Genomic DNA, 15,171 nt, shown 5'->3' with positions numbered 1-15,171 from the left:
TTGATATTTTCATTGTATCATTCTCAGATGTTTATTTCATTATGTAGATTTTTTTTTTCTATAGTGGTTGGAAATCATTCTTTGGAACTGCCTTTATGATCCACATTAATAACTGTTTGCTTGTATAATCTGTATATAGTTCTGTGAATATATTGTATATATGTATATATATGTGTATAATTTTGTGTTTGGTTGTTAAACATATGGGATTTAATGTTGGGAAGGGGCCATGTGAGATGTTCTATGAGGCAAATCTGAGGACGCCTCTGAGTACAGGTGGCCACTTGGTACACCTGTTGGTAATAAATTGACTGACACTCATTGTTGGTGAACCAACCAATGAAATTGGAGGAAATGTCTATGCATTTTCCATTGTATTGGACAATCTGAGTCGTATAGAGAATTAACACCCAATTCTGCAGCTCTACAGAGCTTTCTAGCATCTCTTGTCCGATTGTTTTGGTTTTATCAGCTGATTAAGGTGGTTTTCTGTAGCAATTGTTTCCAGCAAAAAAGCTCTGATAAATGGCCACCTGCTCCCATGTGTATTTACTGTATAAGGTACGTGAGTAAGGCAAGTATTCACAGTATGAAATTTCATTTAATAAGGTTAAGGGAATTCTGTCGCAGTGTCTTTACTGGAGAAGAAATAAGGTGTAATTCAGTAGTGACATGATGGGGAAGCCAAAAAGACAGGTGGTTACCGTCTCCATGGTTACCGTAGTAACGAAAATCTTTATGACCGTTGGGCAGGAGATCAATTAGCTAAACGAGCAAACGGTATATGAAACTTTATAACTTTATACATAGCGGAGGAATGCCTGTTATCAGCAACTCTAGAGAGCAGAGGCACAAAGGTGAGAAAATGCCAGTGTTTGGGGAAATATAACGAGGCTAAATTTCGCTAGCTTTGTCAATCACCAGAGAGCTCTTAACCAGGTGTTTGGTGATTGAGCTACCCATGATAGTCACCGGCACGTTAAAATACCCTGCAGTGTGCCATTTCTTTCAACTGGCACGATAAACCCAACCAGGGAATAAATGCCTCAGGAAGTGCTGGTCCTCCTGTTCTGCTGCTGCTGGGTGTCCCTATTAAATCCCTGGTCCAAGTAACGTTATGTTGTAGGGGATGTTTTATGACGCTGCTGGTTTGTTTTGCTAAGTTTGTGAGAGAAGAAGGGTCCTCCTAGTGACACTGGCAGGTATTGGCACCTCAGTGGCAGTCTGTGGCACCACAGTGACAACCTGTGATACCACAGTGGTGGCCTGTGGCACCTCAGTGACAACTTGTGGCACCTCAGTGGCAGCATGTGGCACCTCAGCCTGGCCACTGAGGTGTCACAGGCTGCCTCTGAGGTGCCACAGGCTGCCATTACCACGCTGCAGAACACTAGTCTGAAAACGCAACAAACTTCAGCAAGGCAGTGATCCTCCTAGTGGTACTGGCAGCTTGTGACACCTCAGAGGCAGCCTGTGGCACCTCAGTGGCCAGGCTGAGGTGCCACATGCTGCCACTGAGGTGCCACAAGTTGTCACTGAGGTGCCACAGGCCACCACTGTGGTATCACAGGTTGTCACTGTGGTGCCACAGGCTGCCACTGAGGTGCCACAGGCTACCACTGTGGTGCCAATACCTGCCAGTGTCACTAGGAAGACCCTTCCTCCCCTCAGCCTGGCTACTTAGGGGCCTGAGGCGACGGGGACGACCGTGTTAGCAAGTGCCTCCTCCTACTTTGCATGCGTTTACCTTAATTGTACCCTTGACTTATTCTATGGGTTTATGCTTGTTTTATGTATTTGTAGTGTTAATCTTTTTTTAGTGTGCTGAATTAGGAGACCATTTGCTCAACAGAGCCCCCCTCCTATCCACTCATGTAGTTTAGCCACATTCCTGGTCTGGTGGAAATTTATTAATCAGTTTATCTGCATTCATTACAGTAATATTTTTCATGTCGACATTGAAAGTAACTATTCTGTATAATGAGAGAAGAGAGCCACGTGTTTTCTGTAGAAACTATTTTCAGCAAAAAAGCTTGTAAATGGCATGCTACCTCCTCAGCAACAAACAACAGACAGTCAAAATTATCAAGTGGCTGGTGAATATGTGGAGAATCTAGAAAACTTAAGACAAGATGTCTCTTTCCAAGAGTTGGTGAGACCAAACCAGACCTAAGGGAGATGCTAATGTTGCTCTGTGTCTGCTGGATGTGAAAGTCAACAACTTTTTGCTTGCACTTCAGCACTAACACTTTATACGGTAAGCTAGTGATATACTGAACTGTGACTGTGTATCTGTCAGCAGTTGGAGAAAAAATTTACTACATCTTGAACAGATGAATTTAACAGCAGGGTATTGACTTACCGTAAACTGAATGCCCACGCTTTACTATAAATTTAGAGTCAGACCAACATGCTGAAGTAACTAAAGGTCAAGCTGTGTTGTCAAACATTCAGTCAGGGTGAGCTGAGACCTCCAACATCGCAGTATTGCGTGGTGCTCAGTCATCATAAAACACAAACAGGGAATTTCATCTTGAAAAACTGCAACTCTGGATAATGTTCACTTAAACAGACTCACTGATGCATCACATTGTCTATTGCTTAACTTGAATGGATTTTGTTCCACATTTCTTACAGGGGGCGGCTCAGCTTGGCAAAAGTCTGCAGGGCGAGAATGGGAAACTGGAACGATCACTGTGACCGAGGGCCCTCCTGAAGCAAATATCAGCAGTGAGTGTAAAGTCAAAATAGGCTTCAGTCATTTCAAACCTATACTCTAAGCTTTGTGACAATTTAGAGGAAAAATCTGCTACATCTCATTCAAAGTAGAATGCACAAAGAAATGCTACCTTTCTTTTGTTTAAATTAAACTTTATTGTAATTGGAAAGGACAAAACTCATTAGGGGGTTCCATGTTTTCAATCAGTGTGAGCACCCATTGTGACTGGTCGATCGATCTGCACAGTGTGAGTGTAGAAACGGACTGTATTGGCTGTGCAGAAAGGCTGATTAAAATGTGAAATGTGAGTTAACGCAACGTTAAGATTCATTAAGATTCATAAAAACTTAAACTCCACCATTTTACATAAATACCACCAGCTTCAGGTACACGATTAGAGAAGGTCAACAAAAAAATACTATTAAACAAACAGATACTGTCCTTAAATGAGTCGCACCAGACTGTGATATAAAGGAATTAACCATGCAGGTGATTTTAGAAATTCAAAATGAAATCTTGTGTCGCTTGAGGGCTTGATCCATGCTGCATTATGCATGCATGTTTCAACAAGGGTGCTCATCAGGGTGTTTTTTGCCAACAGAACCCATAATCCATTTAGTTTTTTCTTCTTTTCTCATTGTTTAACACTCTGTGTGATAACAGGTACTTATGACATCATTGGTCTATCCTAAGCAATATTTTAGCTCATTCATGTAGTTATTGACCTACTGCCATTCCACTACATCTGTGGGGAAAAACTTAAATTCCAGTTTTTGAAAAGCTTTTCTTTTTTTTTTAATGATTTATTAAGGAGTGTTTGTGTAAATAAACACTTTTGTGCAAGCCTGCTTCAAGCTACCAACTTTCTTCTTACAGTTAAATTTCTTTTTAGATGTTAATTGAGATCCTTTGCAACACAAGGGCCCCGCGCCAAGAAGTCAGGTGGAAAGTCCTGTATATCTATTGTTAGACTTACAAAAACAAAAGTATATTTGAACAATAATAAGCTGCACCATCTGTGTGATAAATATTTGTGTCTTTGTGTGTATCTGTATGGGATGAGGGAGCCTGAAACCTCTCAGGATCAATTAGTCAGTTTGGTCATAACAGGTTTAAGGAAGACTGTTATCCTGTGGGAAGCAGCCTCAGGTCTCTCCTGAGCGCAAATGAGAAGGTACAGTGGCGATGTGGTGGGATTCCCCTGGGTCAGCCCGCAAGAGAGTTGACAGACCTGTTTGTAATGAAGGAAAAGTAAGATCAAGTTAACTCTACAATCTGTGATGGTCAATTTAGTTTACTTGTGAAGGTGTTCATGCAACCTAGGTCAAAAGATGGGGATTATAATATAACCCAATACCACTACCACATCTACTGCTATTACTACTACTACTAGTACTATTACACTACCACTACTTCTACTACCGGAACTACTACTGCTTCCTCTACTGCTGCTATAACTTCTACTACAACTATATTACTGTGACTATATGACTACTACCTCTACTACTAGTATTATTACTACTACTGTGACTGCAAGTAATAGTAATACTATTTCTATAATTTGATTACCCAAACTATTACTGCAACTACAAGGAACAATAGTACTGTTACAACTTAAATGACTACTAGATGTATTACTACTCCTCCTATGTATACTGCATCTACAGCTAGTAATACTACTTACACTGTGTCTATTACAAAAAGTAATGCTAATGTATGTTGTACACAAGAGCGAAAATGAGTTGATTAAGTGGGCGGTTGGCAGAAAAGTAATTTGCAGCAATTTTGATAACTAAATAACTGTTTTGAGTAAATTATAAAATAAAAATGTCCTACATTTGTAGGTACCAGCTTGAAGAGTGTTGATTTACAAATCCTTTATCTCATATTATCTCATATAAATATAAAGGCAGTCAATGTCCTTGTTTTCTGACATCTTGTAGAAGAAACAATCAATTGATTTCTTGCAAAAAATAACACAAATATAATGAGAATAATTATTAGTTGCAGCCCTACTGGACATAGCAGGAACACCAGGTTGCAGTGGTTCTCTTTGAGATTATATACATAATATAAAACATAAAAAGGTCATCATAATGTTAAGTCAAATGGAAAGGTGGTTGATTCTCTCAAGAGGCCAATTTGTGAGCTTTTTTTTGCAGAATGTAGGATAGCATTGATCCCTGCAGGCCTGAGTCAGTGGATGCATGATCTATCATTTTGTCCTCCTTGTTATTTATTTTCAGAGGAAATCTCTCTTTGGGAGAATCTAAACACCTGTAATATACCCAGAGAGCTAATTTCATTAATTTGGTGACACTACCTTAATGACAGATCCCTGCAGATAATATTGCATTAGTGTGAGTTTAGAGGTCTCATGTCCCTGCAGCATTAATAGTCTCTAGAGTAGGCGCTGGTATTTTTTAAGCAGAGCTCACAGAGACAAATTAAATTAATATGAATTGTGAATGTATGTATCACAGGAATTTGGAACGCGCTCTCTCCAAGGCAGAAGTTAAGCTGCGGTCACACCACAAAGTGACATTCACTTGTCCATGTGAAAAAGGGGTGAAAAAGGTGAACTGCCGTAGCTGGAGAGCTAACTGCTAGGCAGTCACAGTACCTTGCTCTCTCTCTTGTCCTGTTAATTTCTCCCTAGCATTCTGTTTACCGGTGCATATGACTTTGTTCAATAAAAGGTTATTGAAGAGGGACAGTAAAGCTGTCTGCATTAATGGGCTCCAAGGTCAGCACTGTCAAGACAGTTTGCTTTTAGTCAATGGTGCAAATTCATGGGTCAAAGTTTACCAAAATTCTACTCAACACGACAAGCCCACAAGGACTTTTTCCCCCTCCACCAGCAAATCAAGCTTCTTTCTTTTTAGGTGTGTGTGTGTGTGTTGGACCAGGCTGATAGTGCAGAAATCAGACTTTTACACTTTTACTTTTCTTGTCCGAAGTCTTTGTCATGTACAGTAAAAAGCTGATTAGAAACCCAATTGCGCGTATACATGACAAAGGAAGCTGCTTTCATCAGGACAAATCTAGCTGGGGAGACCAGGTTTCTCTAATCCCCTACCCCAATTATAGTAACCAGGTTTGCTGTTCATGACATTTAAGAAATCTGCTTAAATGTATGCAGAATACAGAGTGTACCTGGTTACTTAAGTGCATGTAAAAGCATTGAATGTGAGCTTTCTGCTAAAATGTCTTGCTTGCTAGTTTCATATTGAAATAATCAAAGTCATGGAAAGTTTTTGACTTTATGAGGTGATGTAATTCTTTCTGTCTTCTAACATAACCCCCTCTTTCTACCGACTGTCCCTTGTAGTTTGGGACAAGGTGTTTACCTAACTGTTCAGGATGTGTCATCATCCTGCAAGAGCAGTGTCAACAAACAACTCATTAACACCCTCATTAGTTGTTCCAGCTTTCAACTAGGGAGTAAAGAATAGTTCAGATGTGAACTTGCTACTCGGACATGCAGTATTTTATGTATAAAATGTATGATTAGATGCATGAACAATCTATGATTATAAATTAAAGGTTGAAGTGTTAAATCTTTAGGCTTAGCTCCCAGTGTACCATGATGGTCCAGTAAAACATCCTCCAGACACCACAAAATTACCCATCAATCTCGTGATACATCATAATCTCATACATAAACAAGATACTTGAACAATGTCACTTGGGGACTTTTCCAAGTAACCATGACCTACATTGGACTGCACATTGCCACTTTGTGTGCTGGAGGTAATAGTCTGACAAAATCAACAGAAACTCATCATATGGAAAGAGAAGAGATGCAGTCCTAAGGCCACCATGCTGGACACCCTCATTTCCTCAGTTGTGCCTTGAGTTTACGTCCATGAAAATCACATACATAATCAGTGACAAAGGACAGTCTAGGTGGAGTCCAACACACATGCCCAGTGAAAATGCACTTGACCGCTGCCAACAACTCTTTTTTCAAACACATAGTCCTGATGGTTCAGAGCACCTGCATCTGCAATAGGATGTGGTCATTATAGATCTAACTGACAGGGCTGTATGTTGTGATTTTAGTGGGCTGGTTGGCACAGCTATTGCTTCTTCTCTGTTACAGCCTTATTCCACTTTGGTATAGAGTCTTGAGCAGAGATGTTCAAGGTAACCTGGAGTTCTCAAAAAGGTACTCTCTTTCACTGCCGTTTAAGTTAGTGCATGATAACTTTCAATATACAGTAAATGGTAAACTCTTTGCCTAAGCAGAGTTGGCTGGAAGTTTAGTAAAGTAACAGTGTTTGTTGGTTGGCCGGCTGGTGTACCAATGCTGGATTTCTGTCCTCTATTATGCTTACATCGGTCAGAGTGCATATTATTCACAAAAAACTTCAACTTTGTCTTCGAAAAGCTAATTATTAAGTAAATGAACCCAAAATGCTCCTAAATGCTTGCTTGTTATCTAAAGGTGAGCTCTAGATGACTCTAGATAAGCATGCACAAAGCTGCAGTGTGCACTTGCGACACAGTTTTGCCCTTTCTGCTCTGCCACTGTTACTTTATGCATAATAACAACAATAATAACAATAACAACAATAATAATAATAGAGATATGACTAGTAATAATAATAGCAATAATAGCTGGAGAAGGTGTCAAGGCAGACATCCACAGGATGCCTCAATCCCTCGGACTTGGGAGTTTCCTGTGAGACGAGAAAACACAAAAACTCTGAGGAAGAAGCTGAGTTAATAACATGCATTAATGGTATATGAATACACACTGATGAAGAGGAGGAGGAGAAGAGAGGAGCTCAGTGCATCACGGGAAGTCCTCCGGCAGTCTAGGCCTATAGCAGCATAACTGGCTAGCCCTAACTACTTTATCAAAAAGGAAAGTTTTAAGCCTACTCTTAAACGTAGAGAGGGTGTCTGCCCCCCGGACTTAATCTGGAAGATGGTTCCACAGGAGAGGGGCCTGATAGCTGAAGGCTTGGCCTCCCATTCTACTTTTGGAGACTGTAGGGATGTAATAATAGGGTAATAGGGTACTATGAACTCTTTAAGATATGATGGTGCCTGACCTTTAATGGCTTTGTAGGTGAGGAGAAGGATTTTAAATTCTATTCTGGATTTTACAGTAAGCCAGTGCAGAGAAGCTAAAATGGGAGAAATATCATCTTTTTTTCTAGTTTTTGTCAGTACATGTGCAGCTGCATTCTGGACCAGCTGGAGAGTCTTTAGAGACTTGTTAGAGCAGCCTGATAATAAGGAATTGCAATAATCCAGCCTAGAAGTAACAAATGTGTGGACTAGTTTCTCTGCATCTGTTTGAGACAGGATGGGCCTCCCTAGTTGATGGACCTGCCTTTTTGCAATATTATGTAAGTGAAAAAAGGCAGTCCTTGAAATTTGTTTTATGTGGGAGTTAAAGGACATATCCTGATCAAAGATAACTCCCAGATTCTTTACGGTGGTGCTGGCGGCCAGCGCAGTGCCCTCTAGAGTATAATGTGTTTCTAGGTGTTTAGGGCAAAGCACAATAACTTCTGTTTTGTCTGAATTTAGTTGAGGAAAATTGCAGGTTAAGGCATGCTTGGAGTTTCATTAACTGAACTCAATCTGATAAATAGGATTTAAACTAGCTTAATTCAGTTCCTTTAATGCCAATTAAATGTTCCAGTCTCTGTAATAGGATGTGCTGGTCAATGGTGTCAAAATTATCAGAGTATCAAGTATTGCTTGTGTAGCCAAAGCCTGATAAAGCTTATTCCTCTGTGCTATAGACCCCCATTGTTGTCATGTTTTTGCCAACATGTCATGTCATGTTGTCAAATGCAATAAAAACTATACAAACATAGATGCTCCATAGACTTCCACTAGAAAGCTTTCTCAGAATCCTGTGAGTAGATTGCATAAATGAAATAAATTCATTGGATCGAAAATGTTTTTTTTATCTGATGCTTACACACAGTAGACTCAAGGGATCAGATCCTGACATGCACACAAAGGACTGCCATAAAGTTAACGCCTCTCATCATCAGACAGAGAGAGTGAAGAGCTCACCTCCGTGCTGATGTGCAGTACTGTTCTCTACATTAAGTATTGTGCTTTGGACAGCATAAACTCAACAAAAAAAAATAAATGGAGTTTTTCAACTCAGCTTTTGGGAAAAACATCACTTTTGTGCGACCTGCATATTTCATAATAAGTGGATTTACCGGCATACCTAATATAAAATATTATTATATCTTTCTCTTTTTTGTTTATATCATTGCAGTGCTGGGAAACACAATTGTGATGGCTGTAATAATCTTGGATCATAATCTGAGAACTCCAAAATATGCTGCAGTTTTTAACCTGGCGTTTGTGGACTTGTTTGGTAGCTCGGCTTTGGTGCCGAAGGTTCTTGACATCTTTCTGTTTAACCACCACTACGTTCCTTACTACAGCTGCTTGGTAATGCTTTTTTTCTGCTACACCTGCCTTTCAATGCAGTCTCTTAATCTGGTTATACTTTGCTATGACAGACTGGTGGCTATCACTTACCCACTACACTACCAAACAAAGATAACCAAGAGGTTCATGTTAAATTTAATTGCCTCTGTTTGGGTCTTTGTCATTATTGCTGTACTTATTGCAGTTGGCCTTCTTACAAGACTTTCCTATTGTAGGTCTGTGGTTGTTAAAAGCTATTTCTGTGACCATGGCCAGATATACAAACTTGCCTGCAATGATGTAACTCCAAACGTTGCCATTGCCGGTTTGTTTCCATTTCTTCTTCTTTGGCTTCCACTGACATTTATCTTGGTAAGTTATTCATTTATTGGCCATGCACTGTCTAAAGTAGCCACAAACAATGAAAGAGTGAAAGCCTTTAAAACCTGCACAGCTCATCTTTCATTAGTGGCAATCTATTTTCTGCCAATACTAATCACATTTACTATGAGTTCAAAAATTAATACAAATGCCAGGATCATAAACCTGTCATTGTCCTCTGTCTTTCCTCCCATGTTGAATCCAGTCGTTTATGTTCTGCAAACACAACAAATCAAAGAATCTGTAAAAAAAATATTGAAAATCAGAAGGCAATCCAAAATTACTGTGTAGAAAGTAATCATACTATGACCATTTGTGTATATTTTTGGTCTTGTGTTTAGGGCATTATGTACGTTAAAGTAAAATACTAAAGACTATTGTAAATACAAGATACTCCACAAACAAACATCCCACAAATGTGTTCAGAAAGAATTCATTATGTCTCTGCATATGTTGTCTTAATGAAGTCCACTGTATATCTGAAAATTGCTTTTCTTTTCATAATCATCGTTTAGTACAAAATCTGAAACATACAAAGAAGCTGATGTTTGTATTTCCTAAATTAATGATTAGACAGGAAGGATTTATTGTGATGAAATGTTTAATGTTTTTCTGTACCATGGTTGAGTGTACTCGCTACATCTTAAAATAATTTTGAATGAATTTAATGTCTTATAGTTGCATTTTGGAAAGAACAGAAAGAGAGCCTCCTTGTTTTCTTGTGTGCTTCTCTTGTCTGTATTAATATACTGTTTTTGCAAACTCAACACTGCTTCACATCAAATCCCTCCTGTCATTCAGAGACATACTGACATTTCTTCGCTGGAAGAATTTAACTGTGAAGTTACTAGAACTGTGAGTTGATCTGCTCTGTTTTTATCCCCATGTTTGATTTTTTTTTAGATTTTGTAAGATAAAAAAAGCTAAATTGCCGAAATGTTTTGATGTGTTTATTAGGTTGAGTGGTTGATGAGTGAGGTTGATATCTACATTGTTGGGGTCAGATTTAGGGTACTTAGGAGGTGCCAAGCTGTTGTGGCTGTGTATGGTTCATTCCACATGCTACGGAGGCTCCTGTTTGTTAAATGAATAAATTGTTAAATTGCCAATATGTCTTGTTTCTTCAAACTTCAATCATCTAATCCACCAAACACCAAACAAGAGTCAATGGCAGAATAAGCTGTTTGGCATTAGCAGAGAAGATTTGGCATGTTTTTCATGGGCGCAACCCACATACTCAGCTCTGCTGCTCATCCCTCAAATGCATGTTCCTTACAAATGTGGCACCATTTAAAAGGGAAATAAACAGGCTTTCCAACGGTATAAGATTTATTGCCAAGAAGCATTGTTACAACAAAGAAATAATCTACCAAACAAAAATTTCCTTACTTTTCCTTATCTTAAGTTTAGATACACCTCCACCACTTCTTGCTATCCTACAATGATACAGAGCATGATAATTTTGGATGCCATAGAGAGATATTGACTCATCAGTCAACCAAGTTTCTGAAAATGCTATGAATGAGAATTCATAATTTAATGAAGACAAAAAGTGACAAAGTAGCTAGATCATGATTTTTGGTAAGACTACAAATGTTTAAATGAAAAGTTGAGAACTGCTTAGATTGGAGCTTTGGAGCTTTGGCATATCAAGTAGTAGACTATTAAAACTATTAATACTGAGATAATCACAGGATAAAGACTCAGAAGTTAAAGAGCTAAACATTTTTGAATCAGCACCAAAAGGCTCCTTAAATTTAGTGTCACCATATTGGCTTGAATCAAAAGGATTGAAAAACATATGATTTGAAGCAGTTGTCGTCCTATAATCACAATTTATATCAACAACTAAGCCATCATCGCCAATGTCATGATAAGGAAATATGGAGACACACTTAGAGCAAGTCCAAGAGCTCCATTCATTCATTTCATATTCACTGATAGGTGTGCATCTCAGGTGGTAACACTTTTTACAGCAAGCACAATAAACAGTTGGATTTGAGACGATGTTGTGACAGTGATAAGAAAAGAGAGCTGTAGGCCATATGGGCATGGAAATGTTCATTGGTAGACCAGTATACTGAGATGCATATTGGAATTACTAGGTGATACTGTATGTGTGAATATGTGTGTATGTGATTGTGTGTGTATCGTGTCTAATGTTCAGAAGTCAGAGGCATAGCATTGTTCTGCCTAGGCCTCAGTGCAGGTTTCTGGGATGATGGGTGCACAATGACTTTGTCATACTGTAGGTAGGCAGTCTCATCCTTCTTCCTGGCAGCCCTCATGGCGTGAAGAAGTTCCTCATTTATGAAAATGTCCGTGGCTTTCAGGGCTTTGGCTTTGCTGAGGACCTCCAGTTTGTCCTTATAATGCAGAAACTTGACAACAATGGGCCTTGGCCTGGTGGAGGATGGAAAAAGCTTTCTAGTCCTGTGAGTCTGCTCCAACTCAATTTTGCGGTGGTCTATCTGTAGCTTCTCTGACAGCAGCTTCTTCACTTTGTCCTCAGAATCAGACCGTTTTTCACTGACTGATTAATTAATGCCATCAGTGATAATATTGTTTCATCTAGACTGACCTTCTATATAATCAGTTTTAACATTGAGTGAGATAAGACTTTTGCAGACTGTTTCCACATCATTGGTCTCTTTGTAGGTATCACCCTACGTCTTGCAATAGTTTTTAAAGTCATGAAATTCCCTTTAAGTGAATTCCAGACTAACCCTGAGGTCATGGACTTCCCAGCAGCTCCCCAGCTCTTTTGTTGTCTTTTTTGTTCAACACAGGATTTGAATTTTTTCTCCTGTTGTTCAAGAAGAGTTTTATAGAAGTCCTTTGCTGCTCAAGTAATTCATGCACCTGAGCCATGAAGATAGTCTCCTCTGGACTGTTGTTGGAACTTCTTTTAGGTGGCATGGCATTATGAAGATCAGGTCCAGTGAACCACTAAGCCAAGCTGGATTTTTGACCCAGATTGATGATAAAGTTGGTGAAACCTCTGTTTGGCTCAATTTGTATGAGTAAAATTTTAAAAGATAACGTTCATTCACTCATAACTATTAAGATACAAAATTGATTGATTCTGGACTTTGTGAATTGAACAGGGGATCAGTGCCGATATCTAGCCTTAATTACAGCCATGGTACGAGTGCACCAGACTTTCAGCCTCAGTGAGTTCAGATCACCTGTGGACAGTAGAACATGTGTAGCTTTATCATCTCGCCAGTGTGTTTCATTTGTTTAAAAATTAAAATTTAAAAAGGTGACGCTCATTCATTCATAACTATTAAGATCCCCTTCTCTTCTGTTTCTTAAAAGTGATATTTTGGTCCTTCTAAATACTAGTTTCTTAAAGCTCTGAAACATACTGGATTATTGTCCTCTGCGTATGACCGAACACACTTTCACAAAGCCATATTTTTTATGTATTAATTGTATTATTCCTTTACTATCATTGTCTCATCACTTTACTGATTCTTGTCAAAACATGATCAATTAAAGTCCTGTTGACAATAGATAACAGAGTCAATTGCATCAGCAAAACAATGACATAACTATGAAACTCTGAAGTGCATGGATATCCAATTCATGTCCATGTGACAAAGCCGCCAAAGTATAAATAACAAGTCTCTCACAGTACAACTCACTTTAGTGCACCATACTCTTCATATCGTCTGAGGTGAGTTCAAGTACAGCAGTATTTATCAAACAAGTAAAATGTGTCATCCTTTATTATTGTATTTTTTCTTTTTACATCTAAGGAAACAGATATCCATAATGAGCCCTGAGGAGAAAGCTGCCACCACATTTAATGACACGTTTGTTCGCCCTGCAAAATTCTATATCAGTGGATTTTCTAACATCCCTCATGTTAAGTATTACTATGTCTTCCTGTGTTTTGTTTATGTCATGACTGTTCTTGGTAATGTTCTTCTCCTCTCAGTTATCTACCTGGTTGAGACTCTTCATACTCCTAAATACATGATTGTGTCCAACCTGGCTGTGACAGATTTGTGTGGCAGCACTGCTCTTATTCCAAAACTTTTGGACACATTTTTGTTTGATAAGAGGTACATTGTCTATGAGGCTTGCTTGAGTTATATGTTCTTTGTTTTATTCTTTGGAAGTGTACAATCATGGACACTTGTCACTATGGCATATGACAGATTTATAGCAATTTGCTTTCCTTTAAGGTACCATAGTATTGTGTCTAAACCAGCTATTACTGCAATGCTGCTGTTTGTGTGGGTTTCTTTATTGAGTCTTGTAGCATTTACTGTTGGGCTTATTGATCGCCTGTCTTTCTGTAGATCTTTGGTGATAAAGAGCTTTTACTGTGATCATGGACCAGTATATCGTCTGGCCTGTAATGACAATTCTTTAAATAACATAATGGCATATGTTGCTTTCATTATAGTCCTCTGTATACCTCTTATACTAATAGGAGTCACATATGTTTGCATTGCCATAGCACTGAGCAGGATTGCATCAGGAGAGGAGCGACTCAAAGCTTTGAAAACTTGTACGTCTCACCTGATCCTTGTAGCTATTTTCTTCCTACCAATAGTGGGCACCAACATAGCTGCAGTGGCCTCCAACATCCATCCTAACGCCAGGATCATAAACTCCTCGTTGACGCACACCATACCAGCTTTGCTCAATCCCATTGTGTACTCTTTAAAGACAGAAGAGGTGCTGAACTCTATAAAGAAAGTTTTCAAGAGAAATAGGCTTAGCAACACAACCTCATCCAGAAAGGTGAACTCTTTATCAGTGCTGTACTGACACAGTAGGTGGCAATAGAATATTTGTGATTTGTAACTCTTTACTCATAAGATGTCAGTAATAAGTACTACAATTTTACTATTAAAATGGCTATTATCTGGTATCCTGTCATTGAATGTATTTTCCTGTTCCTGTATCCATATGACTTTATGATCTCCCTTGCAAAATTAAATCATGGATTTCAATTGTAATGGTTTCTGCTGATGTGTTCCCCTGCTGATTTGGATAAGGCATCGGCAGATGGCTGTCCTCTACCTCAGACCTACGTATCGAACGGGTTCCCAAAATCTACACGTTTGGCTTCTATAATCACCAGCTGTTGTTGAAGCACTCTAATTTGGGCCTATTTAGTCAGGAATGCCTGCCAGCTGGATTACAACGAAAATGTGTGGGTACAAATAGGTGTTGGAGGTTTGAAAGTACTCCAAGATGACTGTTTAAAAGGCTATCTCTGGAGGAGGCCCACTCTGTTGGTTGAGGGCACTTCCCCCGGTTCTATAGGGCGGCTTCAATGCCCTGACCCTAACATTTTTTCCAATTCAATATATATAGTAAACCTTTCAATCATACGCTCATTGTAGATACTACACTGAAATTATACCTCTATCACAGGGTACATCCGGTCAATCTCAATCAACAGATCTAAACCTGTCCAAAACTGTTAATTAATAAACATTGCATGTTTATTAATTAACATGTTTGATCATTATCAAAGACCTTAATGACGCCAGTAAAACATCCCACCTACAAAGTGCTGTACAAAAGTAAGACAAAATTCTTTCTATTCAATTGTCATATATGTAATGCCTTTACCGAAATGGCCTGTGTTGAACAAGAACAAAAATATTAGAAATATGCATACTATT

The 15,171-nt window shown here is 38.9% G+C and overlaps 2 protein-coding genes across 5 annotated transcripts; both read left to right on the top strand.

The window, feature by feature from the left end:
• The first annotated feature begins 317 nt into the window (after nucleotides 1–317).
• Nucleotides 318–15,157, top strand: LOC121909765 (olfactory receptor 1-like). Of its 4 annotated transcripts, none has more exons than XM_042430436.1 (3): nucleotides 318–561; nucleotides 2,638–2,730; nucleotides 13,282–15,157. In XM_042430436.1, the coding sequence occupies exon 3, from the start codon at nucleotides 13,298–13,300 to the stop codon at nucleotides 14,303–14,305; it is 1,008 nt and encodes a 335-aa protein (XP_042286370.1). In that variant the 5' UTR covers nucleotides 318–561; nucleotides 2,638–2,730; nucleotides 13,282–13,297; the 3' UTR covers nucleotides 14,306–15,157. The 4 variants fall into 4 exon arrangements, with proteins under 4 accessions (XP_042286370.1, XP_042286373.1, XP_042286372.1 ...); XM_042430439.1 differs by lacking the exon at nucleotides 318–561 and adding an exon at nucleotides 571–857 and having other exon boundaries at nucleotides 14,088–15,157; XM_042430438.1 differs by lacking the exon at nucleotides 318–561 and adding an exon at nucleotides 571–857 and having other exon boundaries at nucleotides 14,067–15,157.
• On the top strand, nucleotides 8,360–10,597 carry LOC121909768 (olfactory receptor 1-like). The gene has a single exon (XM_042430443.1). The coding sequence runs from the start codon at nucleotides 8,843–8,845 to the stop codon at nucleotides 9,806–9,808; it is 966 nt and encodes a 321-aa protein (XP_042286377.1). The 5' UTR covers nucleotides 8,360–8,842; the 3' UTR covers nucleotides 9,809–10,597.
• Nucleotides 15,158–15,171: the final 14 nt, after the last annotated feature.

The sequence above is a fragment of the Thunnus maccoyii genome, chromosome 13 (genome assembly GCF_910596095.1).
Source record: "Thunnus maccoyii chromosome 13, fThuMac1.1, whole genome shotgun sequence".
Lineage (NCBI taxonomy): Eukaryota > Metazoa > Chordata > Actinopteri > Scombriformes > Scombridae > Thunnus > Thunnus maccoyii.
Note: the sequence above shows the minus strand (reverse complement) of the source record. Positions and strands in the feature narration are given on the sequence as shown.